A 25174-nucleotide genomic window follows, 5' to 3' on the forward strand; every position below is an offset into this window, starting at 1 on the left:
GCTACCTCTGCTGAAAGAAGAACTGAGCAACTTTAAAATGGGAGGGGAAGGCTATGAAGAAACACTGAAAGAAATGTTTGTTTGTTTTAAGCAACGTTAAACGAAAAGAGCCCAAGATTATGTGTCAACCAGGCTTAATTTAACAAGAAATACACAAATACAGCTCCTTAAGAGTATGAATTAAGCTTAAACTTTGACAAACTGTCACCTTACAAGTATAAAACTTCCATATATTTATGTGAAAGATCAACTTGAAGTATTGCGCAATTGTGAAGCGGAAGGAAAATAATACATCTGACATACATTTGTACTCAGTCTCCTTTATTATGAATCTAGAAAATAAAATCCAATGCAAGCAATTATAACCAAAAAACTATATCGTTTGGCTTTGGAAGAGATATATGGAGATCTGCAGCTGAAGTGCGAGAATCTGTCGACAACATAACTATTACCATTCCACCCCACAAATCTGGCCTTTATGGAAGAATGATAAAAAGAGATGCATTGTTGAAAGAAAGCCAAAAGACACATTGGCATTTTTTCGACACAGCAAAAATGTGGAACAAGTGGCTCTTGTTATGTCTGGCTTGAAAACAAACAAAGCACATCAGCCTGAACACACCATAGAATGTCCAGTAATCTTCCCTTTATTTTCTAGTTTGTCATAAATTAAAATAACATTTATGGTTACTGTAGCTTACCTGAAATTTTCAGAGAAGGAGTCTGGCTGAAGATGCTCTTTAGGAAGGTTTCTAGGCAGGTTCCGGACAAAGTTAGCATAGCATCCACCTGGTTCATACAACTTGGCATTCTCACTCAGGGCCAGGAAGTGGGTTGGGAGCGACACTGTCTGCACCTGCTGCATCTGAAACCAGTTCACTGACACCTATTAAAAAAGAAACGCACAAAGACGGTCGGCATTTTACAAAATATTGATGCTTTTAATCACTGCATGGGAAGCAAATAAAACTTATTGAACAGAATGGATGAACTGATAGAAAAATTTGGGTCAATACCAATATTTGATATTTATATTGCTGCCATGGCTGATAACCAATATGTACTAATATTTTATTTATTAAATATACTTTACAAATCTTTCAACAGGAGATAATGTTGCTTGTGGCGACAATTCAAGCACTTAGCATGCTAAGGTAAGTGAATCTTCATCGGTCCTGACTGAAAATCTACATAGAGTAGGAAGAGATTTAGTAATGTTATTAGTTGTTACTGTCACCGTCACATGACCAAACAAATGTCACAAGACAAACTTCCTCACCTTCAGAAACAAATGGTAAAACTATGGAAATAAGTATAGGTTGTTAATATTGACCTAGTTTAACTTATCTAACCGATACCGATATGTTAGTGCCAATATATTGTGCATCCCTTAACAGTCCAGCTAATTTCTCATCTGGAAAGAATGAATTGGTCTCTCTTACAGCTTTGAGTGTGAGGTCACACTGGAAGATCATCTCTCGGATCTGTGTGAGGATTGTGCTCTTGGTATTGGCCAGATCCATCCGTTTGACGCCTGCGTCAGCCCTGCAGCTTTGGAAATGGTACTGGGCTTCCTCAGCCTGCTCAAAAACAATAGACAATGGTTTATGGAAGTTGCTCGTCCCAAATAGGTGAAACTACAATCCCCCTGTGTTGTAACCCTTGCAAACCTTCTGCATAGCCTCTTCCTCAAGCTTTCTCTTCTTCTCCAACTGTTTGTTGCCAGTGCTAGACTGCTCCTCCTGGGAGCGGTTTGTAGACGACTGGGCTTTTCTGTACTCCTCTTTCCTCTGGTCGTTCAAAGCTCGTGCCTTACGCAAGGTTGTGTCAACCTCTTGCTGCCAAAGCCAAAAGATTTTGCCACGTTATTTAATTTATTGTGACAATGTACACACCAGTTACCATAGAAACAATCAGACATGCCCTTTTAAATTTTTAGCCCTGCATGTAAAGAAGCACTGTAAGAAACTGACATTAATACATTCCGATATGAAAACAATGAAATAAACATTAGTGGAGCAAAACATATAAAAGCATAAAAGCTTGAGGGATATCACAGATTCTACAAACCAACCACTTCTGTTCTTCTGCATGGTATAATTCTAAGAATAGCTTAGCAGAGCAGTTTGCTAAAAGAAAAGTTTGCTCTTCTTTGCTTTCCTAAGTATGTTTCAAGTGTCTGTGCAGAGACTTTCAACAAACCATTTTCTTTTGCTCTCTCTGCCACTGCTCCTTAAGGTCCTTCCTCAACTTGTCCAGTTCATTCTTGCGAGCCTGAAGAGGCTGAAAGTAAACAAAGAAAACAACAGCGTGGAGTTACTGAAAGAGCATTTTACAAGAAGTTTAGTCTCTGGATAACTTCACTGTAAACTTAAAGCTTTCAAGCCATTTTGAGTCATCAAAATAAAAACGAAGAGAAACTAACAAATTAATTGATGTTTATGTGCCGTTACATCATTGCACTAAGTATTAAAAATGATTCAAATGGATGATAGCGCTAGCATAATGATGCTTTCAATGTTTTGTTTTGGCAACATGAATCAGCAGACTCAAATGCAAAGGTTACGGAGCAATTCTTTTTAACATAATGATGAACATTTACCTGTATAAATTTATTGCTTTGGAGAGCCAACGCAGTCTGAACGAGCAGCTGGTTGTATTCAATCTCGTTCTTGAACGTGGAAACGTAGATGTCACTTAGAGGCATGTAATCCTGTAGGAAACATGGAGAAAGCAACGTTTTCATGTGTTTTTGATTCCCTCTGTTTTATAACTGTATGGGACACCAATTCAGCAAGAGACCAGTGCCTCAAATAAAGTCTTAAGTTTGTTACCTGCTGACTGGCGAGCGTCGTTGCAGACTCAGCCATTTTGGCATAGCTTTTGGCATACTCGATATCTGACAGAAAAGATCAGCACAAGAAGAAGAAAGCGATCAATGAACTGTACAGCAAATATTATTTATTATATTTCTTCAGATTTTACAGAAAATCAAGAGTGCCAAGAAATTGTTCCTCTCTTGTTGAATAGGAACAATTTAACACTAAACATTTTCTCGATGGAAAATTAACAATTTGAAATAAAAGTGAACTGAAGAACTGATCTTCCAAGTCTGAACTCTTCCATCAGCTCAACGTCCGAATTCAGCAGTTTAATGCAGCAGTTCATGTTTTATCAGCAAGGCACTTTTTAATTTTTCTTCCACTCAAACATTTTAGGACCAACAATCATAATTTTGTTTTTCTGTCACATCCGTTGTATAAATTCATCAAAAGCAGCGTCATGCATGTCTCACCCATGGCCAGCCGTTTCTCCATACACCCCAGGAGGTCTTTAATGTACTTTGACAAGGTCTTTGCATAGAGTAGAGCGGACTCAACCCCACTCTCATTCTTCTGTAGAGCCAAGTCGACCTCTTCTTCTTTTGACAGCAACACCTCTGGGCCTGTGGAACCAGGAGAAGAAGCAGACATCACATATGTGGTGTGACTAGAATGCCCCAAAGCTAAATGTATGCATCTCACTTCCACTTTCCAGCATATGTATGCGTATGCGTGTGTGTACGTGTAGGGGGGAGGTAGATTAAAAAAAACAGAACAAAATCAGTGAAGTTGGGAGGGTATGAAAGTACCAGGAACACTTCGACACAGTCTGGTAGCATTATGTTCCTTTTATGTGTCAGAATAGACAACCCTCTCAGCCGCCGGCCACACAGTACTACTCTTCAACAGGCATTGAAATGAGCAACTAGTGTGGAAAGAGCTGCAGAAATAACAGGGGCTGAAGTCGAGGTTTAAGGCGGGTCTACCTCAGGCATTCAAGACTCAGAAGACTAAATTACTCAGCTACAACTGACATTTCAGACTGCCCAGAGCTATAAAGCAATAATTACATGCTTTGTAAAAGAGCCATTAATACCCCTCACATTTCAGGTCAAAGGTGTTTCACACAAATATAGCTCAAAGATAAATAAGTGATTGTGAGGCTAACTTACCAGCGAGTTCCCTGCTCTCCGGAACGTAGCCCTCAGGATCCACAGAGAGGTTGTCAAAAGACTGTGAAAAAGAGGTTTGAGATTAGAAGGAAGAGGAAGTGCACACATACAATCAAAGTCACACATCAGTAGTAGCTGGGGTTTTCAACACTCCAATTAAGTCCAAAGAAAACAAGGTCTTGAGGCTTTTTAAATAGAGGCGGGGTGAAATTGCTGCCATTAGTGTGCCTTTTGAGAACCTTCATGTTTCAAAACAAAAATTAGACTAATATGAGGTCTGAAAGGTGGAAAATAGACAGGTGGTGTCTCACCCTGCTCCTTCTGGTCTGGGGGATCCCCAACCCTGAGCTGCTGTCTTCATCTCCCATAAGGAAGTCAGAAACTCTGTGACGTAAACATGGTAAAGAAGAGAGATTGAGTAGTCCATCGACCAACAAGCTCCTGCCTTTTCAGGTTCTATTTAGCTGGGGCAAAAATAACAAAAAAAAATATTGCCGTTGAACCACAGTACTCACACATTGCCAAATGTGAATGCCAAAGTGTCAATGGATGTGTGTATCTCGCTGAATATAGCCTGCTTGTTTTCTGAATTCACTTCCTTGAAGTTAATGCCTGGGGAGAGAGGTAAAGGTGAGCTAGAACTTCAATGACAAAAAAAATCAGAATCATAAAACCGCTTTCCTGACCTTGCCCACTTAAAAATGTGAGCTCTCCATGGTTAGCCGATGGGATTTTAACACATTAAAAAAATAACAATAAAAACACAAGTGGGAAATTCAGGCAACGCAGGAAGAAATAAAACATTTTAGCCTTCTTTCACATCAAATATTCAATTTTAATGACTAAATGTTTACAACTGTCAGACGTTCTGGGCTAACCTTTACAAAAGATAAAGTCAAGCCCAAAATTATTCAAATGCATGGCAGATGGTACAATTAACATCACTTCCAGTAAGAAGGAGTGAAACATTCAAGCCAGAGTCTCAACATCACTGTGGTGGGAGCTAAAGATTAGGGTGATGGCGAGAAGGCTGTCCAGACTCAGAAAGTTTTAGCTCATCACAAAGACGAATCAACAAAATAAAAGCACATACAAAAAGCTTCATAAGAAGCAGCAATCATAAGAATTATCTGAATGCCATAATGTAAATTATTTTCAACATTCAAAACAGTTCTCTACATCCACATTTTAAAAAAATGTCATTACAGACAGACTTTTCTGTAACACTTCTTTGTTTCATCATGTTTTACAAGATGCCAGTCTCCTCTTCTTATCAGGAACAAGCTGCTAATTGATAAAACATCTAAAGCTAAAGCTGCCAGGGCTATAAACAATTTTGGGTTTAACAGGATTTTCTACAGAGACATGTCAGCCAATCTTTCAAATGGCTACAACACATTGCCAGTGTACTCCTTTACCATTTTGTATTTGTACTATTTTCATTAGAAACTTTCTTGGGTATGAAAAGAAGCCGTCTGCCTATGGAATTATTAGTTTAATCAAACCGGTGAAGAAGCAAATCAACATGGAGCAGACATCAGGAGAAAAGGAAGGCTCAATGTGTTACAGTACAGTTTCTCCGTTTTCCTCTTCTAAGCTTTCAGCTCCTGTTTGTTCAGCACGATGTTGGCAGGCTTTTGGATGGCTAACAATAAAGGTAGACTTTTTCATCATCAGGGGAACAGAGACTGATGTTTATAGTTATTAAAGTTACCCATTCCAAAAGGTTGAAATGTCAATTTCCTAATCACTTTGTTTGTTTTACAGTGACTCCTCTTTGCATTTGTTTCTAACATAACTAATGACTGTTTAGGGCAGGAATGCCAGAAAACATGTTTTAATCTTTGCTTTCACGAAGAGTAATTGGAACTGGCACAAATCTATTACTGTTTTTTTTTCTAATAACCCTCCTAAGCCATACTAAAGAAGTTAGCTTCTGTCAGAGCTAGTAAGCATTTACATACATTCAAAAGTTTTAAAGAACATGACAAAAAAGCACAACATACACAAACTAAAGAAGAAGAAATGTGTGAAGTCTGTATGTCATCCTACCAATTCAAAGCGCCCCTTTTTAAAAAAGCCCCAACGGTCGTCAAGGTGGAAAATTCAAGGAATATTCAGAAACAATCCCAAATTTTCCCTCCTTTGGTAAAAAGTGATCGAGTCCGTCGGTCCATCATACATGCTGCTCATACTCAAAAAACTGCAGCTTTTTGAAAGCTGCTGTTGACAGAGTCCCCGGCAGTTTTAGAAAGCCATCCAAGCTGACATTCTCTGTGAACTTGTGCACCACGCTTTCTTCACACAAACCATTATGCCCAGGAAGATGACAGTTGCAGTGAGCAATCAGAGGAACCGAAGACACAGTGAGTGAAATCCAACTAAGCGGAGTACTTCCTGTCTGCCCCGCAACAGGAAACACTCGCGCAGCTTGAATTCAGTGACATGTAAAAACTACAGACAGGCGTGACAGCTCTTACCTCTTCATTCCCCCACCCGGTATTGTTGTTTTGCAAATGGAACCAGAAAAATGCAGCATTTTGAATACGTAGCAGGGAACTTTCAATTTCCAGAGTGCTCTCGAGCTGTTGTTTCTCCATTTTTATCTTGATTGGAGCAAATTCAGTCCATGTCAGTAACGGACGGGTGATTAAAAATCCGAGAGGTCACGGAATCCCGGGCAAGAACGGCGCCACATTCCAGGGAGACTCTTGAGGCCACCAGAAGAGAGGAGGCGCGGTGCGAGCCTCCCTGTTGTGCACCTCCCCGTCTCTGAATGCTAACACACAGCTCTGCACTGGCTTCTTCCTCAGGACATCCTGTGGGTCTAACAATGATTCCAGACCTCTGCCTCCCTTGTCATAGCTGAAATTTGGGAACTGCATCATTCAAGTATACAGCCTATTGTTTTTTTTTTTCATGACTGACTGTAAACTAGGACATGAGCATTAATAAAATTACTCAAAGTCTTGGATATACCCAACTTTATCGCTGACCTGTCTGCGTTGTATTTTGGTCGCCATGATGCCGTTTGTCCACACAGTTGCTCTGCATTTTATTACGGACGTCAAAGTTAGGTGGAGTTAGTACAAAAGCACACGCAACACTTAGACTTTTATTTTGGAAAATAGATTGAAAAATACCAATTATACTACCGAACAATTTTACAATTTTACTATTATTTATCTTGAATTGTTCAATAACATAAAACCCCAACAAAAATATAAAGTCTGTTTGTAATGTTACAAGCTGAAAAGGTAAGGTGTATCAATAAGCCTGTTGCAATTAATCGCATGATAAATTAAAATGAGCTTGATCATGTCCATTTTAATATCTATATTTTTAGAAAAGCAATTTTACACAGACATCGTGTGTGTGGTTCTTATTTTCATATTCTTTATTGTTTTGGGGGTTTTTTTGTCATGTTTTATTTTGGATATTTAAAATGTCTTTCTGTTCCAGTGTTAAGAGTTCTTTACAAAAATAACGTTTATTGGTCTTTGAGAGGGCAAACTTGCATTTATATATCATTATCAATATGGTACATCTGTGAAAATGGTCTCAAAACAACTATATCGCAACAATTACTGGGACAATTTATCGTCCAGCAAAATTTGCTAGGTATAAATACTTTTGCTGTCTTCTTTTTGCAATACCACTTCTAAAACTGTGAGCTAATTTAAAAACACTAAGACTTAAATGTATAAAATAATTACTGTTATTCTTAAAGAAGCTAGGATGAATCTAGAATAGGCTACACATGAAAAACACCAGAAAAAAAAAACAATCAGCTCTGCACATGTTTTTTAGTTGACAGGAGAATAAAAAACTAGCAAAGAAAGGAAGTTCAAGCTTTCATTGGAAGGTCCTGCATTTTTCCTGATTTGCAACCGGTGAGACAAAAAAAGCAACATAGCAGCTTCTATCTGGAGTAAAAACTGAGTCAGTACACTGTTAATTACAATCACATTGTTCCTGAGTTATCACAGTCTGCATAAAGTGTTAAATAAAAATAAATAAATACAAGGAAAACAGCTGGAGTGGACACTGTTTCATCTGGAACTAGTTAGACAACCATGTGTGTGGAGAAGGAGGAGCCACTATGGCAGCCATACATATGCCCCAGGTGTCATGTGCAGGCTTCAAAGAGCAACACAGGTGAGAAGACGACACGCTGAACACAGAGAGGGGCACAGGGCCTGTTATCATCTAAACCATGGAGTCTTCCTCTATCATGTCTCACTGATTCATCTGTCTTTTGAATGCTCCTTCACCGGCTCTTTGTCGCTGTCAGTTTGGTCATGCTTTTATGTGTTATGCTTGGCTATGAGGGCTGTCCATTTGAGGAGTCAGGTAATGCAAGGCACCCCCTTGTGGACAGTTAGACTCAAAAGGAGCAAGAAAATTGAAGAAAACAGCAGCACACATCATAGCTTTCTGTGATGTATCCCTTATGTTTTTGTCAACATGGTTCACGTATATTTTTATCCAGTGTTAGAAAACAGAAAATATTTTGACATTTAGTTTAATGTCTTTTAGTGTATGTCATAAAAGTGTAATAAAATAAAGATGTGTTCTCATTTAAAAAATAATAATAATATAGAATAAAATAATTTTAACATAATGTAAAAAAGAAAAAAAAAACTTGAGAAAATTATTTCTGTGTACGTTTTAAGTAAGTTAGTCAATAATCTTTAGCCTTATTGGAAATCTTTTGTTTTCTTTTTGCATTCTGAAAACTGTCAACACTTATCTGAAAAGGCAAGAGAATGCAGACGAGCATTCTTAAGGACTAAGTCACACTTCAGAGACAGGATAGGTGACCAGACAGCGAAATACCTCACAGCTTAGCAAAGGCGAAGAAAAGACAGAAAATGGACAGGCCCTGAAAAGAGGCCTCTGGAGACGTTGAAATAAGGAATGAAAATTACAGCCTTGCTGCCTCCGCTGATCCCGAGTGCAAGTCTGGGGAGGAATTTGTCTGTTGGTCACATCTCCAGCAGATGAGTAGACTTTTTGAGTTCATTGACAAGAAATGGTGACGTATCTGCTGTTTCAGGAATCCAAAGTCTATTGCTGCCATTTTCCCAGTGCCAAATCTACAGCACATCTTTAACAAACACAAGGTAAACAATCCTTGTCTGAACTGTTGTCCTTCGGTGAACCCTCACTTTGAATGACTGATCAAGCGATATGTTTCATGCTAAGATAATCAGATAACATTAGAATTGGGCTTGGGTGCATTGGCATGTCCATCTGCCAGAGAGAAAAAAAAAATAATTTGTCACCTTTGACTTTCGCAATGACAGTGCCAGCAGCTCCAAGGATATCGGCTGAGTTCAGGGTCCGGTGTTTGCCGATGACGGTCTTGAGAACACGGAGCAGCTCTGCCAAGCGCTCCTGCACCAACTCCGGAAGACCCTCCAGGTTGTCTGGGGACAACAGAGAGAGAAAAATAAACCAAGTTGCACAATTCTGGGATTGAATCACGGTAATCTAAATTCTGAACTAATGTCACACAGTAAATTCACAAACATGCCAGGCTTTAATTAATTTTCCAAAGCCAAATGCTATATTTCACAATCACTTAGTCATTTGGCAACCCCGATGCCTTATCGTCAAATTCTTCTCCGGGTAAAAGATACAGTACATGCTCTGCTGTTATTTATCTGAGCCTCAAGCAACAAAAATGGAAGAAGGAGATCGTTGTGGTTAGGAGACAAACACAGATGTATGCAAGTGCTGGTGATGTCACATGTTTTTTTTTTTTCCCCCTTCACACCATTTACAACGGAAATATTGTATTGTTTGCAGGTAGAGCTGTGTCAGCTATGGTTAGGAAATTCATGAACTTAAAAAGGAGAGTATTTGAAAAAAAGTGATCTTTTGTAAATAGTGCTTTTCTGCACTATTTGCATCATACAGCTCAAAATCAAGTCAAACTCATCGTAAACTCGGTTGTAAATTGACACATATGGTAGCAATTAAACAGTTCTATGTCTCTATTTGAAGATAAAAAAAGAAGTCGAAACGAGAAAAAGCTGCATGCAAAGTAAAGATCTTGCAAGATTTCTTTAGCGCCAGTGAGGTTACACAAGATGACAGCGGAGAAGAAGAATGTATAAAATGTGTCCAGATTAGCCCTCTCTCCACTTTTTCAACCATATCACATTCTGTCAGTCCCTCTGCTATGAAAGGCATCCGTTTCTTGCGGAACCAAATGCAGCAGCGAGAAGGAAAATCCCCGTTTAAAGGAGAACTTGTGTAACTATCCTGGCTCTCTACACGGTGCTTATTCTCTATATGACAATAAAGCTTTCAGAGCAAAATAAAAGCCGAGATGAGTAACGCAAGAAACACCAAAAAAAGCAGATGCGAAAAGCAAAAATGTAAAATGTTTGATTTAGCTTCATCAGCAGAGGCGGTGTAGAAGCTGGCACCAGACATTAGGTGAGTTCATGTCTAACTTACTGCTTTGGAATAAGCGGGGGCAGAAAAGTCATCTGTTCTTTGTCAAGGCTACCCAAGCGAGTAGCAGGGCGAGACGAGAGGCAGAATTTATAGGAGTGCTAAAAGGATTTGCCGAGGGAGTTACAAGGCGAAGGTTTGGTGTGTGTGTTACCCTTTCTCCTTCTTCTTACATACACCAGAATTACACCAGAATTCAGCATTCTGGTGTAAAGCATACATAATTTCCAGCAAAGACATAGAACTACCATGATGTGAGTACTTTTGTAGAAGAGACCAATAATATGAAAACAATAATAAATGCAGATTTAGAAAGATCCAACCTTCCTGTGTAGTTATAAAGGAAAATGTCTTTTAAATTGGGTTTCACTCCTTCTTTGTCCTCAGATGAGAGTGAGTGACACCTCAGCACCGTCTTTGAAGTTTGCTTCCCTATAGACACGGATAATGGATGTTCAATAAATGTCCTCCCATTCCTTTCAACCCCCTCCCCTCCAGCCGTGATCAACAAGGCTTTAGTGCTTAGCTCTCGGGCTTTTGAGGATTCTCCTATCAAAGATTTGTGTGGGTTAGTGATTAGCATATAAGAGCCAGTCCTAATCAAATGCACACCTGAGAGTTAGCACTTAGCATGAAACCAGAGGGGCATGACTGACGGTGCTGCTGTGGGATTACAGAAGTGATGGCTATTTGGATCACTCATTTCCTTTTTTACGAACAGGAATTTAATTAGATGAATCTGCCTTCCTTTGTTTACAGTCACCCACTATCAAACGCAGCAGAACACAGAGCAGGTAACCGCTGTGATGAAACAAATAAACAGCAGCCGACCCTTAGAGTGAAAGGTAAACCCACCGATACTGACCTTCTGCAAACAAAGACCAGTCATGTGCTAATTAGAGTAAAGCCTCAAACATCTATTACAGTAACAACATGCACCAGACGTCAGGGAACTAAAGCCCCAACTCCTTCCGTATTTTAGAAAATAATTAAATGTGAATTTTTTATAAATCAGCAAAGATGAACTTCATTATCTAAAACGGTAATGAAGCCTTCCAGACATGCAGGCTCACACATCGTCATACATGTGTGAGTCGTGTTGTCTTCCACACGAAGGCTGTGGTCAGTGGTTCTGCTACAACATGTCATCAAGAGATGCAGTGGAAATTTTACAGGTTTAGTGTGGGAGGTGGTCCATTGTTCCAGCAGCGATAACAGAGCTGAGGCGTATCGTTTAAAGGAAGACCCCCTACCAAAGCCAGCGCAGCCCAAATCTGCCTGCTGCTTTTGGAGCAGCAAGCACATCAGTTGCAGCCACGTTTCATGATGCATCTTAACCATTAATTTGCTACAAGAACAAGATGTTCTTTACTCACCGTTTTATATGTTTACTTAACTAAATGAGAAAGTATTAACAGGAACATATTTAATTCTTTTTACAACATTTACAGTGCCTTGAAGAAGTATGAATGCCCCCTTTTAACTTTTCCACATTTTGTCACGGTACAACAACAATCTTCAAAGAATTTTATGGAGTTTTTATTAGGGTTGTCAAAGTTAACATTTTAATTGCGCGCTTACTAAAATTCCTGGTAAACTGTGTTATTTTGGGAAAGTGTGATTAACACACAGGGTTCTGTACTTTTTGGATCTCGCCTCGTTTGAAGATTATTTTATTTCAGCCGTTTCTCTATGGGACTGAGCTCCCGTTTATTAAAAACGTTGTCTCTAAAAACAGCTCCACTCTTTCTCCACCTCTCCTAATCGATGCTGTCTGACAACGCCACTCACAGCTGACAGGCAGAGAAACAGGAACAACCTTGGAATTATTTTACTGTTGCAGACAAAAACATGTAGTTCAACTTTTTTTTTTTTACCACAAGCTGTTGTTCGCTACTGAAGCAAACATGCATAAACAATGAACAGTTACATCTGTCCAAATTCAAAAATGGTTTGCTTTGAGCAGCAAAGTCAAAGTCTGTTCATCTAAAATAAAATGTAACTTAATGTAAAGAAATCTGCAGAATTTTAGGATTTTTGGCTTTAATAAGCTCCTCAAAGTGAATCTTCCTTATGAAAACCACTTTCCATTACTACATGGATCAGTTGCCTCTAAAGTCAAGCTTTTTTATTGTTTCAGGGGTTTGCTTTTAACATAGACATCATGTGGAAAGAGTACAAAAACAATTCTTAGAATGATATGCAAATATTAACTAGCTGTCAGCTATTAGGGGACAGCTTAAATTTTATGGTTAAAAAAACCCCGTTAAGTCACTATTTTTACGTTTTTATCCAGTGTTCCTAAATTAATGACATCCAAATTGCTCCCAACAGTTGGGCTGTCAATTTTTTCCACTAATTGAGGAAAAAACATATTTTACTCTCTAAGAAAAAGGCTCGAGGCAAAAACAATTAGACACAGATTAAGGTGGAATCGGTATTTATGATCTGTCTGGAACCCCTTAAACACAAGATTTATTGGCAGGCCTTAAAACTTTAGAACTTTCTTCACCATGCAAACCATAACACTAAATCACAACAAAGTGCTTCAAGATCAACAGAAACTTCTCAAACAAGTCATCCAGAACAATCATCTCCGTTGCTACCAATTTGTATCCCCAGTGTGGTGACACACTCTAACATGTCACGACAAGTTACTGCAAAAGCACACATCTTACTTCTGACTTAAATGAAATACCATGCAGCATCTCAACCATGTTCCTTTTAAATTATTATTGCCTCTTAAATTACTGTGCGTGGGAGTCCCATTGTGTCTGACGCAGCTCCCTTTGAGTCTGGTGCAGAGAAGAACCAATCTAATCCAAATCTCCAGGCGGCCTAACAGAGGTTACAGCCTCTGCTCCCCCCACTGATAACAGCAGGCAATCAACTGGCCAGCCTGGACACGCGATCTGCTCCACATGAAACAAGCCTTGGCAGCTCTACTGACACGGTGCTGCTTGGGAAACAGCCCCAGGGCTTCACTGAAAGACCAAGGAGGCATTTTACTTCCCCCTCCTCCTCTTCCATTTCAGATGGTGTAGGGGTGACACATTGACACCTGAACCATCAGATGATTTCATTTTTTTTGTTTTTTTTTTCAGATGCGTTTCTGTGTACCACATTCCAAACTAGTGACGCACAACTTGCTGTTATCAGTCAACTCATTGCGGCATCATAATGCCCCCTCTAAATGGAAACGATCACTTTCTTTCCATTGCATTTATAAACTACAAAAAAGGTAAGAGAAGGTGAGAGAAGAGCCATGAGCCTCTTCTCTCACAAACAACACACAAGAGAGAGGATTGACGCCACAGATACATCTTGCATTTCTGGGCTGCCGGCTACAGGTGGAATTGTTTGGTAAGGATTCCATCTCCCAGCACTAATTTTCCCCTCTGTCCAAACAAACGCTGCATTGCCGGGTGGTTCTCAATCGATCCCATACCTTGTTAGGAGAGAGAGAGAGCTATAGCATCACACAGGCTGTAAACACCAATCTGAACAGCAACTTGCTTCTAACTATGACTCTGTGTGAGGTCTGTGCTTCAAGGTTAATCACAAGTTTTAAGGGCTTCTAGACAGGAATAATAATAAAATGCTCTCAGAAGTGAGGGGTATGATGGGTCATCCGTATTTTAATTAAGACATTTTTACTGCAAACGTCAATTTACAATCCTGTTGTAAGAATGGGAATATGTGATGAGGCTTGTTTGTCAGAATGAAAGTACCAATCTTTAAGAAGGTATTAAACATACTTTTCATTAAGTCCACATTTCTGTATTAAAAATGTGTTTTTATTGGTCTGACTTCATATTCTAAATCAAATGTCATGTTTTCTAACTGTAAAAAGATAATCTTAATTAAAACGAAAATCAGTGTTATTAATCCATGTTATGTGAACTTAGTTACTTAATTGAATTAACATTTCAATAATATTTTAATTAATCAAATATGACTGTACAAGATCTCCTGGTGAAACAACAGGCCAAATAAATGAGGCTGGCAAGACTTTTTCGTGGTCCGTCATTTTGACTGATGGCATCCAAAACATTCCGTCTTTTATAATCTTACTAATGACATGGGATGTTCCGCTGCATTTAATTCTCATTTGGTTTAATTAATATTCAATAAGTTGAACAGATAATCAAGATCCCATTACACATAACACAGATATACACATCTAAATCAAACTACACCGCTTAAATTATGAACAATTCACCTACTGTGGTCTGAACATGCAGCCTCCTGGTCCACATCCGGAAAACAAATCTGTGTTAAAAAAATCCCATCCGAACTGGACCAAGTTCATAAGCACTGTGTCCGAGCCTTATGCAATTTTAATTAACTTTAATTAAACTCGACATATCATTTTAAGTAAGCTTTTACTGCCTTCTTTTTTGTAGCAACGATTGAGTAAGCAGTGTTACTTTTCCTTTTTATAGCTTTTCTTTAACACGTTCCAGCTAAACTGCCTAGATTAACACAACATAGAACTCTCTTTAGTTTTCTCTGTTCTGTTTGTGCTGCTATACTGGAGGCTGGATTAAAAGCACCACTTCAGCAGCAAGTAGTCAGGGGTGGAAATTGTAATCCATTAAAATGATGGACAACCTTCATATTTAAAAACAACTTAAATATGGAAAATATTCAACTTCAAAGTGCTTATAATTTCAAAAATTTATAATTTTCAAAAATGACACTCAACAATAATGGCTCCCAATCACTAGCAATCATAGCTTGTATTAATCTGATTGATGAAACCTGTGGCAAAAAGTGACAAATCACCATTTTTCTTCGACATTTTTTAAACTACTTAAAATTTCCCCAGCTTGCTGCTTTAATCAATGACTGAGGAAATGTGCTGGAGAACTTTTCAGATTGCTCCATTAAAAAAAACTTTGTCTGATTAACAGTTTGTCATAAGACTTGTTAAAAAAAAAAAAGCAAAAGTGCTTTTTAAAGCTTAGCTAAATGTTTGATACTGGCAAAGACATTATAGCAGCATCTTTCAGTGAGTGAAACTGAATATATTTTTCAAGCATTTTTAAGACCAATAGGATTTAAATCTAACGCCAACAAGAATTATAAAATATAAATTATTTTGTTAATTTATGATTTAGTTCAATTATTTACTCAAGTCTTAACCAACTTTAACTTTCTATGCAGCATAAAATGAGCTTCATACAAGTTTCTTGTAACAAATTTTAAACCAATATTTCAAATCCCTGTTTTCAAGCCAAATCTTAAACACATTCTATCCTGAAGAAGGAAAAAAAATTGTAAAGAGTGTTTGTACACATCCAAAAAGCTAAAGCTCCTTCCAAAACTTCAACTCAGTACCACTGAATGCAACATCCTTCACTAGCAGGAGCCCAAGTGTCAAATACAATCCTCTTCATGACCAAAGTTCTACATAAAAATCCAGCGTCTTCAACCATAAATTGAAGCCTGGGATACACACCCTCACCACAAGCCTGCACAAAAACATCCTTCAGCATCACACAGGAAAGTTACTGCCCAACAAATCTCTCCCATCTATCCAATAAGTTGTAAACCGTTAAGATATAATGTGCTACATTTGACTTCTTTTGATTGAAGCTAATACCTGTAAGTGGTCTCTTCTGGAGGATCAGGCAAACTTTATGTAAGAAGATATGACTGATGAGATAAGGCTTTTTAAAGCAGTGGTGGCTGAACGGCCAGAGAATCCGGTGTTAAAACGGATTCTCCAATCAGGAAAGGACATTTAGGCTTTTCCTGATTGATACCAGTTATCAGTTTCTGAATTGGCGACTCCTATTTTGGCCAATTTTAATTCTTGTCTTTCACCAACAATACACAAAAGTCAAAAATATGCTGCTGGTTCTTTAATACATGTAACAGTTCTGAATCCAACCGAAAAAGAATTAAAAGATTTTCCCAATTAAAGCATCAAATCACATGTCCCTACATTTACATAATTTTTAGTGAACTCAAAAATAGTGCATCAAAGTACAAACTTGGCCTGAAAATACAGGAAGTTTTTTGTATGTATTTTAATAAATGGCAAAACTAAAATTGTCTACATTTCATCTGAAGATATCAGAGCCAATCAAGAAAAAATGTGACTCGATTAATTTATGCTTCTATAAATTAAGCTGCTTGAAATGTATAAATCCTAACACTGCAGGAAAATACACTGAAAAGGTCAGGAGGTGGAGACAAATTAATCCCCCCCGCCCCCCCCACGTGGTTACATAATTGACCACAGAACTCATTTTTAAACAGGAAGTTAAAAAACTAGCCTCTCCTTAAAAGACAAAAAATCCCCAAAAACATTTCAAATGTGTTCAACATGCGCCCTAATGTAGGACAGTAACTCAGTTACATTGTGGTACTCTAAAGCACAGGACAATGCAGCCTAACTGGAGTTCAGCCAAATCCCATCCGTCATCGTGATGACACCCACAGCTGAACAATGACACACGTTTTTATTTTGTGAGTCAGCAGGACTTGTTCCTCAGTCCAAGACATTCAACACTTCTTCTTACACAGCACTGAACTATGTCCTTTAGAACAGTTCATCTCTGACCAAATGTCCAACCCACATCACAAACTAAATACTGGAAGCTTTTAACTCCTACTTCAGGACTTGCAAGCAATGCACTGAAATATTTGAACTACCGTCAAGCGAAACGGTGTCAGTGTGACGTCTGAAGATTAAAAGAGTTAAACTAATCTCTCTCAAGCAAATATGAAAGTGATACAATGTAAGGTAGTGTTCTGATTATTATTTCCTCGTGATAAAGAGAAGTTTGGAGTTAAAAACTTCTGCCCACCCAGCAGCGGCGGTCTATACAGGCTGACTCTAATGTACACCACACACTAAAACACATTCCTGCAATTTTTGGGCTCTATAGAGGGCAAACCACAACACTTCTTGGAAAATTTCCACAAGTTCTGGAAAAGAAAAGAACATTTCAGGGCTAAATTTAATGCTATTTTTATCTTCTTTTTTTTTTGAGGGCACAAAAACAAAAGAAAAGCTAAATAGTAAAAACCAACAAAGGATTGAGTGCTTGTTAAACAAAACTATTTAGTTTTCTCCAGAGATTTTTGTGCTGTAGTTTTGTCTTGCATAGACTTCATTCACATTCGTGCTGTTTTGAGTCTTGCAGGTGTTATCATTTTTTTTTAGATTACTTCAACACAGGGGAAAGTTTCCTCCCATTTCGCATGAGTTCAAGGTTCTAAATACTCATTTTGAATTTCAGATTCTGACACAAATATAAATTTATTTTATAGAAAACGTGGCTCATACCTGCAATTAGCCAATTGAAGGCTACAAGCGAGCATTTGTTTAAGAGGAATGTAGAGTATGCAGGAGAGTGGGGGGAAGGGAACACGGTGCTACTTGTAGACGACTCTTTCTTCATGCCGACGTAAGCCATTGACAAAGCTGTCTTATTCAAATGAAAGGAATCTGGAATGAAAATTTGTGAATGAAGAACTTTTGGCATTTCTCCTACATATCTCTTTTTAATTCAAGCCCTACAGCACTGTGCACTTAACGCTCTTTCTTCGTGACTTAAATTCTTGCTAACCCAGCCATTGTGGGAACTGCAACCTCTTTAAATAGTTTAAAGCTAAAATCAACTCAAATAAAACATTTAACTTCAATAACTTTTAACAATTGCTCTCTTCAATATGGTTTGACGCATAACTAGATGTGTATTTTTACAAGGTGTGAGATGAAGTTATGTTGTCTTTGTTTTTTTATTAGTAAAGTTCACGGTTTACAATTTTGATCATTTAAAGAACTATGGGAAAGCAACAGACTAGGGTTCATAAATCAGGGTGCGTCAGAGGGTCATATGGGTGTTTACAGAGGCTAGCAAAACTAATTATACTCCTTGAACTTTTTCACACAGCGTTGCATTATAAGCAAGTAAAATCCACTGGGATTTTACTGCACAATCTGTGGTGTTGCAATATTGTTGTGTGCAATTTTTCGATTACAAAAGCTTACTGGGATGCCATATTGGGTAGGATATTATATTTTAAGACTCATGCATTCAAGTTCTGCACATTGATAATATGTTTGCTGAAAAAAAAAATCAAAGGATTTTAAAGGATTTTTTTTTTTTCAAATGTAGGCAAACATTCAGAAACATCAGCAGAAAAATCAGAGGAAGAAAACTATGTCGATGATAAAATACTCTAGCATCTTTTAAAAGCCTGTCACTATGTTTTCTGCACATTTACTAGTATGCTGCCAACATTTTGTGTTTCAGCGTACCCACAAGGTAGCCACCAAAACCTCAGAATGCATCTAGAATGCACTGTGGTGTGTATTCCATGATAATATACACTTTTTCATGTGACGGATTGACACAATGTAGTGAATAATTGTGAAGCAGAAGAAAAATTATACACAGGTTTTAAGCTGTTGGGCTTTTGCAATAACATAACTCATTAAGCATCAACCTTTTACTTGGATTAAATTCCTCCGCAGTCTTTAGACACCAGCTTATTGTACACAGAGTGACCTGTGGGGGCAGTTACATAAGACAGGGAAAGCCAACATCACAATCAGATCCCTGAAAAAAAAAAAAAAAACCTCAAGCGCAAAACTGTGGTTGTAAATGGCATGAGTCCAGTTAACATAAGCTTACAGTTAACAATGAATCTCCCTGTAGTTTTCCATCAGCCAAATGCAGACTCCTCTTCAGCTGCCTCCAGCTAAAAACTAGCAGGAGCTCAGGGAGACAAAATAAGCATCTTCCAAGCAAAACTTCTAAGTTTGTTTTGTTTTTTTTCAGAGACAGAGAGCAAAGTGAAGCACAGAGTCTGAAATCTGGAATGAAACTCTGCAGGGTCTCAAAACAATCTTAATTTCACACAGTACTCCAGTGACAAACCTTTCAGAGAATGAAAATAATAACAAAGCAGCTGTGATGTTATGTGTTTTGCTAACCTCACCACGTTCCTCTCTACGTTGCCTCTGCAACGTTGTTTAACCGCAGCGAGGGGCTGGTTCTGTTAGGTGGTTTTATACTTGAAGCAAACATCATAGGAGACGTGCTGCTAATCACAACACAAAATCTGACAGGGTGAGATCGTGGGCTGCCTGGAATTAGCTTTGCCATAACAATAATTCCTATTAAATATTTTTGATGACGTCTCTCAGGCTTAAATCTTAGGGTTTATTTACAGGAAAATACTTCCAGGGCGGGAAAAAAATGAAGATTTGAGGATAATAAGAAACAAAAGGCTGAAGCTAAATAAAAGACAATATCCAATTATAGCCAAGTCCTTCTTTCACTGAGTCTGTTCTTCATCTCATTTGTTTACACCTTGGCTTCAGACATGGCGATTTAAAACAGACCTTCAATTGTAACTTTGTCCAGACTTTGGAACCTTCATGACCCTTCAGACAAAAGCCACATGTCCTCCAACTACTGTGGAATGGGAGCATGAGAACGCACAAGTGAAGATGGATGACCGCTTGAGAAACACAGAGACCAGCAAAGCTTGAACCATGGAGCCATCACGTTGCAAATTAGAAGCATGCTTATTAAGGATGAGGCAAGGCCTCAATGACACAGGTCCTCTGCAGTTTGGCAGTAACACGTGACAACCTCTGTGTCTGTCTGATGAGGAAGAGCGCATGCACTCCACAACCCAGCTTTAAAAATATACACAGGTGATGACGGGTGTCTGTTTTTTGAGACGAAGGAACCTGCCGGTAATGGTCCATTAGCAGGAAGCAGGAGCCAGACGGACTGCTAACCATACCCAGTGTTTACACTGCACAAGGCTTCAGGAAATTCAAAAGAGGAATCCATAACTCATCGACTGCCACTTGATCTGCAGACTAATCTGCTTTTAGATCAGATTTTACTTGTGATAAGTTGCTTCCTGGTGGCAGAATTATTAGCGGTTTACTCGTGTTATATAACTACTGATCGAAAAGTTAATTTACTTTGAAGAACTTCACACTTTCTTGATACCATTTAGCAGGTAAAAAAACAAAAAATGATTACTTACACCAAGAGGAAGTGGTTTACACGATTGCGGTAGCATCATGCAACGGTTACCCAATATTTTGCTTTTCTAAAACGTTGGAAACTGGAAACAAATTCAGTGAAAAGCCACAGTCTAAATGACAGTTTGGGGTCGTGCGGTATGATTTCACCCACCTGCTGAATAAGGGGGTTGTTGTTAACTGAAAGGCGAATACCCCAAATGTTTTTGGTGATGGCTCAGAGTAATACTCAGCACAACAGAAGCCAAGGTTCTCACTCCTCCAGCGAGAAGAATGACTAAACAACTCACTCCCTCTGCCCGATATACAGTCGGACCCTGCATGTTTGTTTCTGTGGGTATGCATCTTGCAGAGTGGTGGCGTAAGCCCTAATTAGTGGAACATTCCTTATTAATTAAAAAGTATCCAACTCATCAATAATTTTAAACAGATTGAAATGAAGCCGTTTCATAATGCTGCTTTAGAGCTAAGAAACTTTTTCTTTTTAAATAGCAACCTATAGATATACAGAGACTGACTCATAGTGAAATAAACCTTTTCTTTCCTCTATACAAAGACTTGCCAGCCTCCCACTGGCAGTGTTTATACAACTGTGTGCCATAATATTCATATGTGTGGGTGGAATGTTTGTATGAGTCTGCAAACAAAAAGTTAAGCCATCAAGTAAGCAGGAAAACAAAGAGAAATTGCGTTACCTGTCTCCTATCTACAGTCTGTCTCTTTTGTGCATTTGTGTGCAAGTATTAATGCGTGGGTGAGTGGAGTTGATGACGGCGTAGAAAGTTCTTCGGTGTGTTAAAAGTACATCTGGAGTCTTGACTGGAGATTCTGGCTGATTGACATTATGGTGAATTGTGACTTTTAGTTGGAGCAATACAAAAAAATGTGTCAGTTTTGTTTGAAGCCCTAACAGAGCCTTGTATGTGGCTTCTCTTAAAGCAAAGTAGAGATACAACTGGTTCGCTTTGCTGCCTGTCAGTGATCTGGACAAAAACAACTCTGCTTGCAGAGTGCTAGCTCTCTGAAAACACTGAGATTTGAGTTTCCTTTAGAGAAAATGGCCAAAGAAAGCTAACACAACACCTCGTCAATACTTGTACTTACAGCCACAGCCAGATACTTACATTATAACGTCTCCATCTGACATTAAGTCAGACAAATATAGTTTGCTTTAGGTCATTTAGGATGACCAGAATTATTTCTATTTGTTAATTGGCATAATAATGAGAACGAATTTTTGGTTTCCCATGCCTCTGAACAATTTGTGAAAATCCAGATGATTATCATATTGTATTCTTAGCTTCTGACAGGTTAACTTACAATATTTATATTAGCTACTGACGTGAATTTTGTTCAATATTAAAATCTGGTATAAATATTTCAGGGTGGCCTACAAACCTGACTTTAGTTTACTTAAATGGCAAATTTAGGTAAACTATTGTGAGTAGTTTGTGAATTGATACCAAAATGTTTCACCAAAGTCATAAAGTTTAAAAGACGGTTTTGCCAAATACTGAGCAAACTATTGAATTTGAATTATGAAAGAAATTGAATTTAGCAAATGTTAATTGTATTAATGAAAACAATCTTTAACTGTAAATGTTTAGACTGATGAAATGTCACTCAACCAGAAAAATAGGTACAATGTAAGTAAACATCTGGAGCTGAACATCCATGTTTAAATGCTGGAGTAGCAGTTCAGAAATGCAAAGCAGAAATTAGATTTTACTATCATAATCTTTGTCATGTTATTCTAGGGGCAGTAAAACTAACCATTGCTTTTGTGTTTTAAATAAAAAAGATTAGATGAAGTTATACAAGTTTTACTTTTACAGTGAGACATGACAAGTTTGCCAAATAAATTACCAAAATAATGTCACCAAAAACAAAAGCAGGCAACTACCAAAAGAATAAACTTTACTCACACTAATTTCCCCAAACAGTCCCAACGACAGACATAACATTTAAGGAAAAAAAAAACACCATGTTCCAACTCTATTAGAGCTCACCTTTGTGATGGAAAGCATCCTTGAGGTTCAGAAGCACCTCAGCGAACCACCTAACATCATTTAGTAGCTGCAGAAAGTAATCCGAATCCACACCAGGGGCCCCCATGAGGCGGGTTGGCAGGCCCATGTTGCTCAGAGGGTTGGGGTTCTTGGTGTTGCGACCCATGGTCCAAGTCTTGGTGGATCTGGGCGATACGGATTCTTGGGGTTTGGAGGCAGGCCGTGGAAGCTCCTGGACCTGCTTCGTCCCAGTGCCTCCACCGATGCTGCTGGTGGTGCTGCTACTGCTGCTGCTCTTCCGTAGCATCCCAGCAGTCAGGGCAGCCGCCACCCTTCACAGGTGGCACAGTAGACCGGCTAGCCCCTGAACTCACCACAGTGTCCTCGTCCCTGGACGGCTGAAAGAAAGAGCACCGTCGGTAAAAACAGGAGCTGATGTAACTGAGTTTATGTTGGTGTATATTTAAAGCTGGCCTGAGGCCTAAGTAAATATGGCTGCTGCTTAGAGGCGCCACAACATGAACACTGAATGAGCTCTTAAATTTGAAGTATTTTCTCATCATGTGTGTCAAGAATGGGCAGACTCAAATTCACTCAGACATTTTTGGATTGATATTCAGATTCAAGAATTGCCTGATGTCTCGCTTGAAATTATACAAATATATACAAAATATTTATTATTGAATAGATAAGTAGTTTTGTAAAAACAGCAATAATGCAATGCTGACAATTAAATCATTTCCACAGCTTGCATCTAAGCTGGGGTCACATCTAATGCACAATGTAAACAAATCCCAACAAGTAATCAAAGGTAGGACAAAACTGTGAAGCTAAAGTAAGAGAATTGCAATTACAGCTCTGCTTGTAAAGCTGTCACGATTAGTTTTGAACAACGTGACAACTGAGAGGCGTTTCTACCCATTCGTCTTTGCAAAAGCTCAAGTCTGATTCAATGAAGAGCGTCTGCGAGCGGTCACTTTCAAGTCTAACCACATGCTTTGATGTAAACTTTTAAACTGTTGCTCGGGCTGCATGTTTAATGTCATTGCACTGCTAGAAGAGGAAACTCCACCTCCATCTGTTCTGCAAGGCCTAACAGGTTTTCTTCTAATATTGTCCTATATTTAGCTCCATCCATTGTCCCAACAAGTAGAACCACCTTTCCTTGCCCTGCTGAAGAAAAGCAGCCCCACATTATGAAGCTGCCACTACCATGTTTCACATAGAGGATGGCGTGTTCTGGGGAAAGACTGCAATAATAAGACCAACCAATAACTTTGACTCTAAAAAAAAACTGTTTAGACAGACAGAACACCTTATATGCAATGCCTGACAGGAAGTTGTGGGGACATTACAGTTTCCGTTCTCCACCGGCAAGCTGACTGCAGGCTGTGCAAAACAGAGCTGTTCTTTAATCATATAGCACCACTGCAATACCTGTGCATTTAAATTGCGAGCAGAGTGTGCAAACTCTGGACAGGCACATTTTGAATTAATTTTTTTTTTCACAAAGCAGAATAAACTGTGTAATATAATATCATTTTAATTTATAGTTTAAAAGTACAGTATATGTAAAACTATGGAGGTCTGCATTCCTGAACAGACTTAAAAAGGTAGAGAGGTTAAAGATATACGGTTCTCAGACCAGATGGTGAATCACATAGAAAGCAGACATGAACTAATGGAGAAACACTAATAGATTTATCAACTATCAAGATAATCCTTATTTTTATCTCTAGTTTAGTTAGTTATCCTCCACATAGCTTTGTGTATATATGTATGTATGTGCAACGCCATGCATTATTTTTGTTTCACTTCACAATTTTTAAATCTGAATTAGTTTTATAAGGAACTGTATTTACCAAACAACGCAATCTGATTTAAGTGACTGTAAAACAGAACTGATTCTGCCATGCAATCAATTTTGAGTAATAGTTACTTTAAGGTTTATTGTCCAAACAGTTAAGCACAGTGCTGGATAATCAAATTCTGCTTCAGGCCCCAAAAAACTTCGGACCGGCCCTGAGTGTTGCGCTGTAAACTGTTTAAATCGATGTACAACTTCAGATTAATATACGTTACGTTAATAAAACAGTTAATATTTATTTGCATGCAATGCAAGAAATACCTTTTTAATAAAAGTCATCTTATTTACACCAGTTTCTACTTCGTTTCATTTAGCAAATCCAACCGTTAGAAGACGTTTCACTATAACTAACCAACGTTAATAACATAAAATAACATAAGCAATCATAATTTTTTAACAAAAATAGGCTCTCACTCATTAAAATTAAGCAACAAGTTAAGTCACCAAGCGAAGCAAACAACCCTAGCTTAAAAACAATAATACTTCAGCTTTTCATTTCTCGCCGACTGAAGTGATGCTGCCTACCGCCTGGAAAACAGCCCGACCGGGTCAGAAACTGCTTTGCTGGCACAGTTAACTGCGCCTTTTTAAAACTCACCTGCCAGGCAGTTTAGAAACATAGTAGTAAGAAAAGTATCAAAACAATGTCTTAAATCTTGTTCAAAGCAATGAAAACCACGGGACGTTCCGTTAGGCAAACATAAATCCTCACAAAGGCAGAACGTTCGTGAAAACCAACTGTACATCGACAAGAAGCAGACTATCAGCAACTCTGGAGTCAATCGTAGTTTACTAGTCTAGTTGTC

General features: G+C 38.5%; 1 protein-coding gene across 3 annotated transcripts in view; it reads right to left on the reverse strand.

The window, feature by feature from the left end:
* The window catches only part of LOC103479742 (rho GTPase-activating protein 29-like), a 34894-nt gene extending 9720 nt beyond the window's left edge, over positions 1 to 25174 (reverse strand). The window contains exons 1-13 of one of the 3 annotated variants that reach the window (XM_008434362.2): positions 24967 to 25174; positions 22502 to 22899; positions 9283 to 9426; positions 4510 to 4606; positions 4306 to 4378; positions 3995 to 4055; positions 3296 to 3445; positions 2835 to 2899; positions 2603 to 2713; positions 2203 to 2283; positions 1671 to 1838; positions 1443 to 1580; positions 702 to 886 (exon numbers count right to left, since the gene is read on the reverse strand). In XM_008434362.2, the coding sequence (XP_008432584.2) occupies positions 702 to 886; positions 1443 to 1580; positions 1671 to 1838; positions 2203 to 2283; positions 2603 to 2713; positions 2835 to 2899; positions 3296 to 3445; positions 3995 to 4055; positions 4306 to 4378; positions 4510 to 4606; positions 9283 to 9426; positions 22502 to 22808 (1580 nt within the window). In that variant the 5' untranslated portion in view covers positions 22809 to 22899; positions 24967 to 25174. Of the gene's footprint in view, positions 1 to 701; positions 887 to 1442; positions 1581 to 1670; positions 1839 to 2202; positions 2284 to 2602; positions 2714 to 2834; positions 2900 to 3295; positions 3446 to 3994; positions 4056 to 4305; positions 4379 to 4509; positions 4607 to 6046; positions 6402 to 6474; positions 6775 to 9282; positions 9427 to 22501; positions 22900 to 24966 lie in introns of those variants that run through there. The other 2 variants (XM_008434363.3, XM_081598795.1) reach the window with 2 other exon arrangements.

Source organism: Poecilia reticulata, chromosome 17 (assembly GCF_904066995.2).
Source record: "Poecilia reticulata chromosome 17, P_reticulata-male-v2, whole genome shotgun sequence".
NCBI lineage: Eukaryota > Metazoa > Chordata > Actinopteri > Cyprinodontiformes > Poeciliidae > Poecilia > Poecilia reticulata.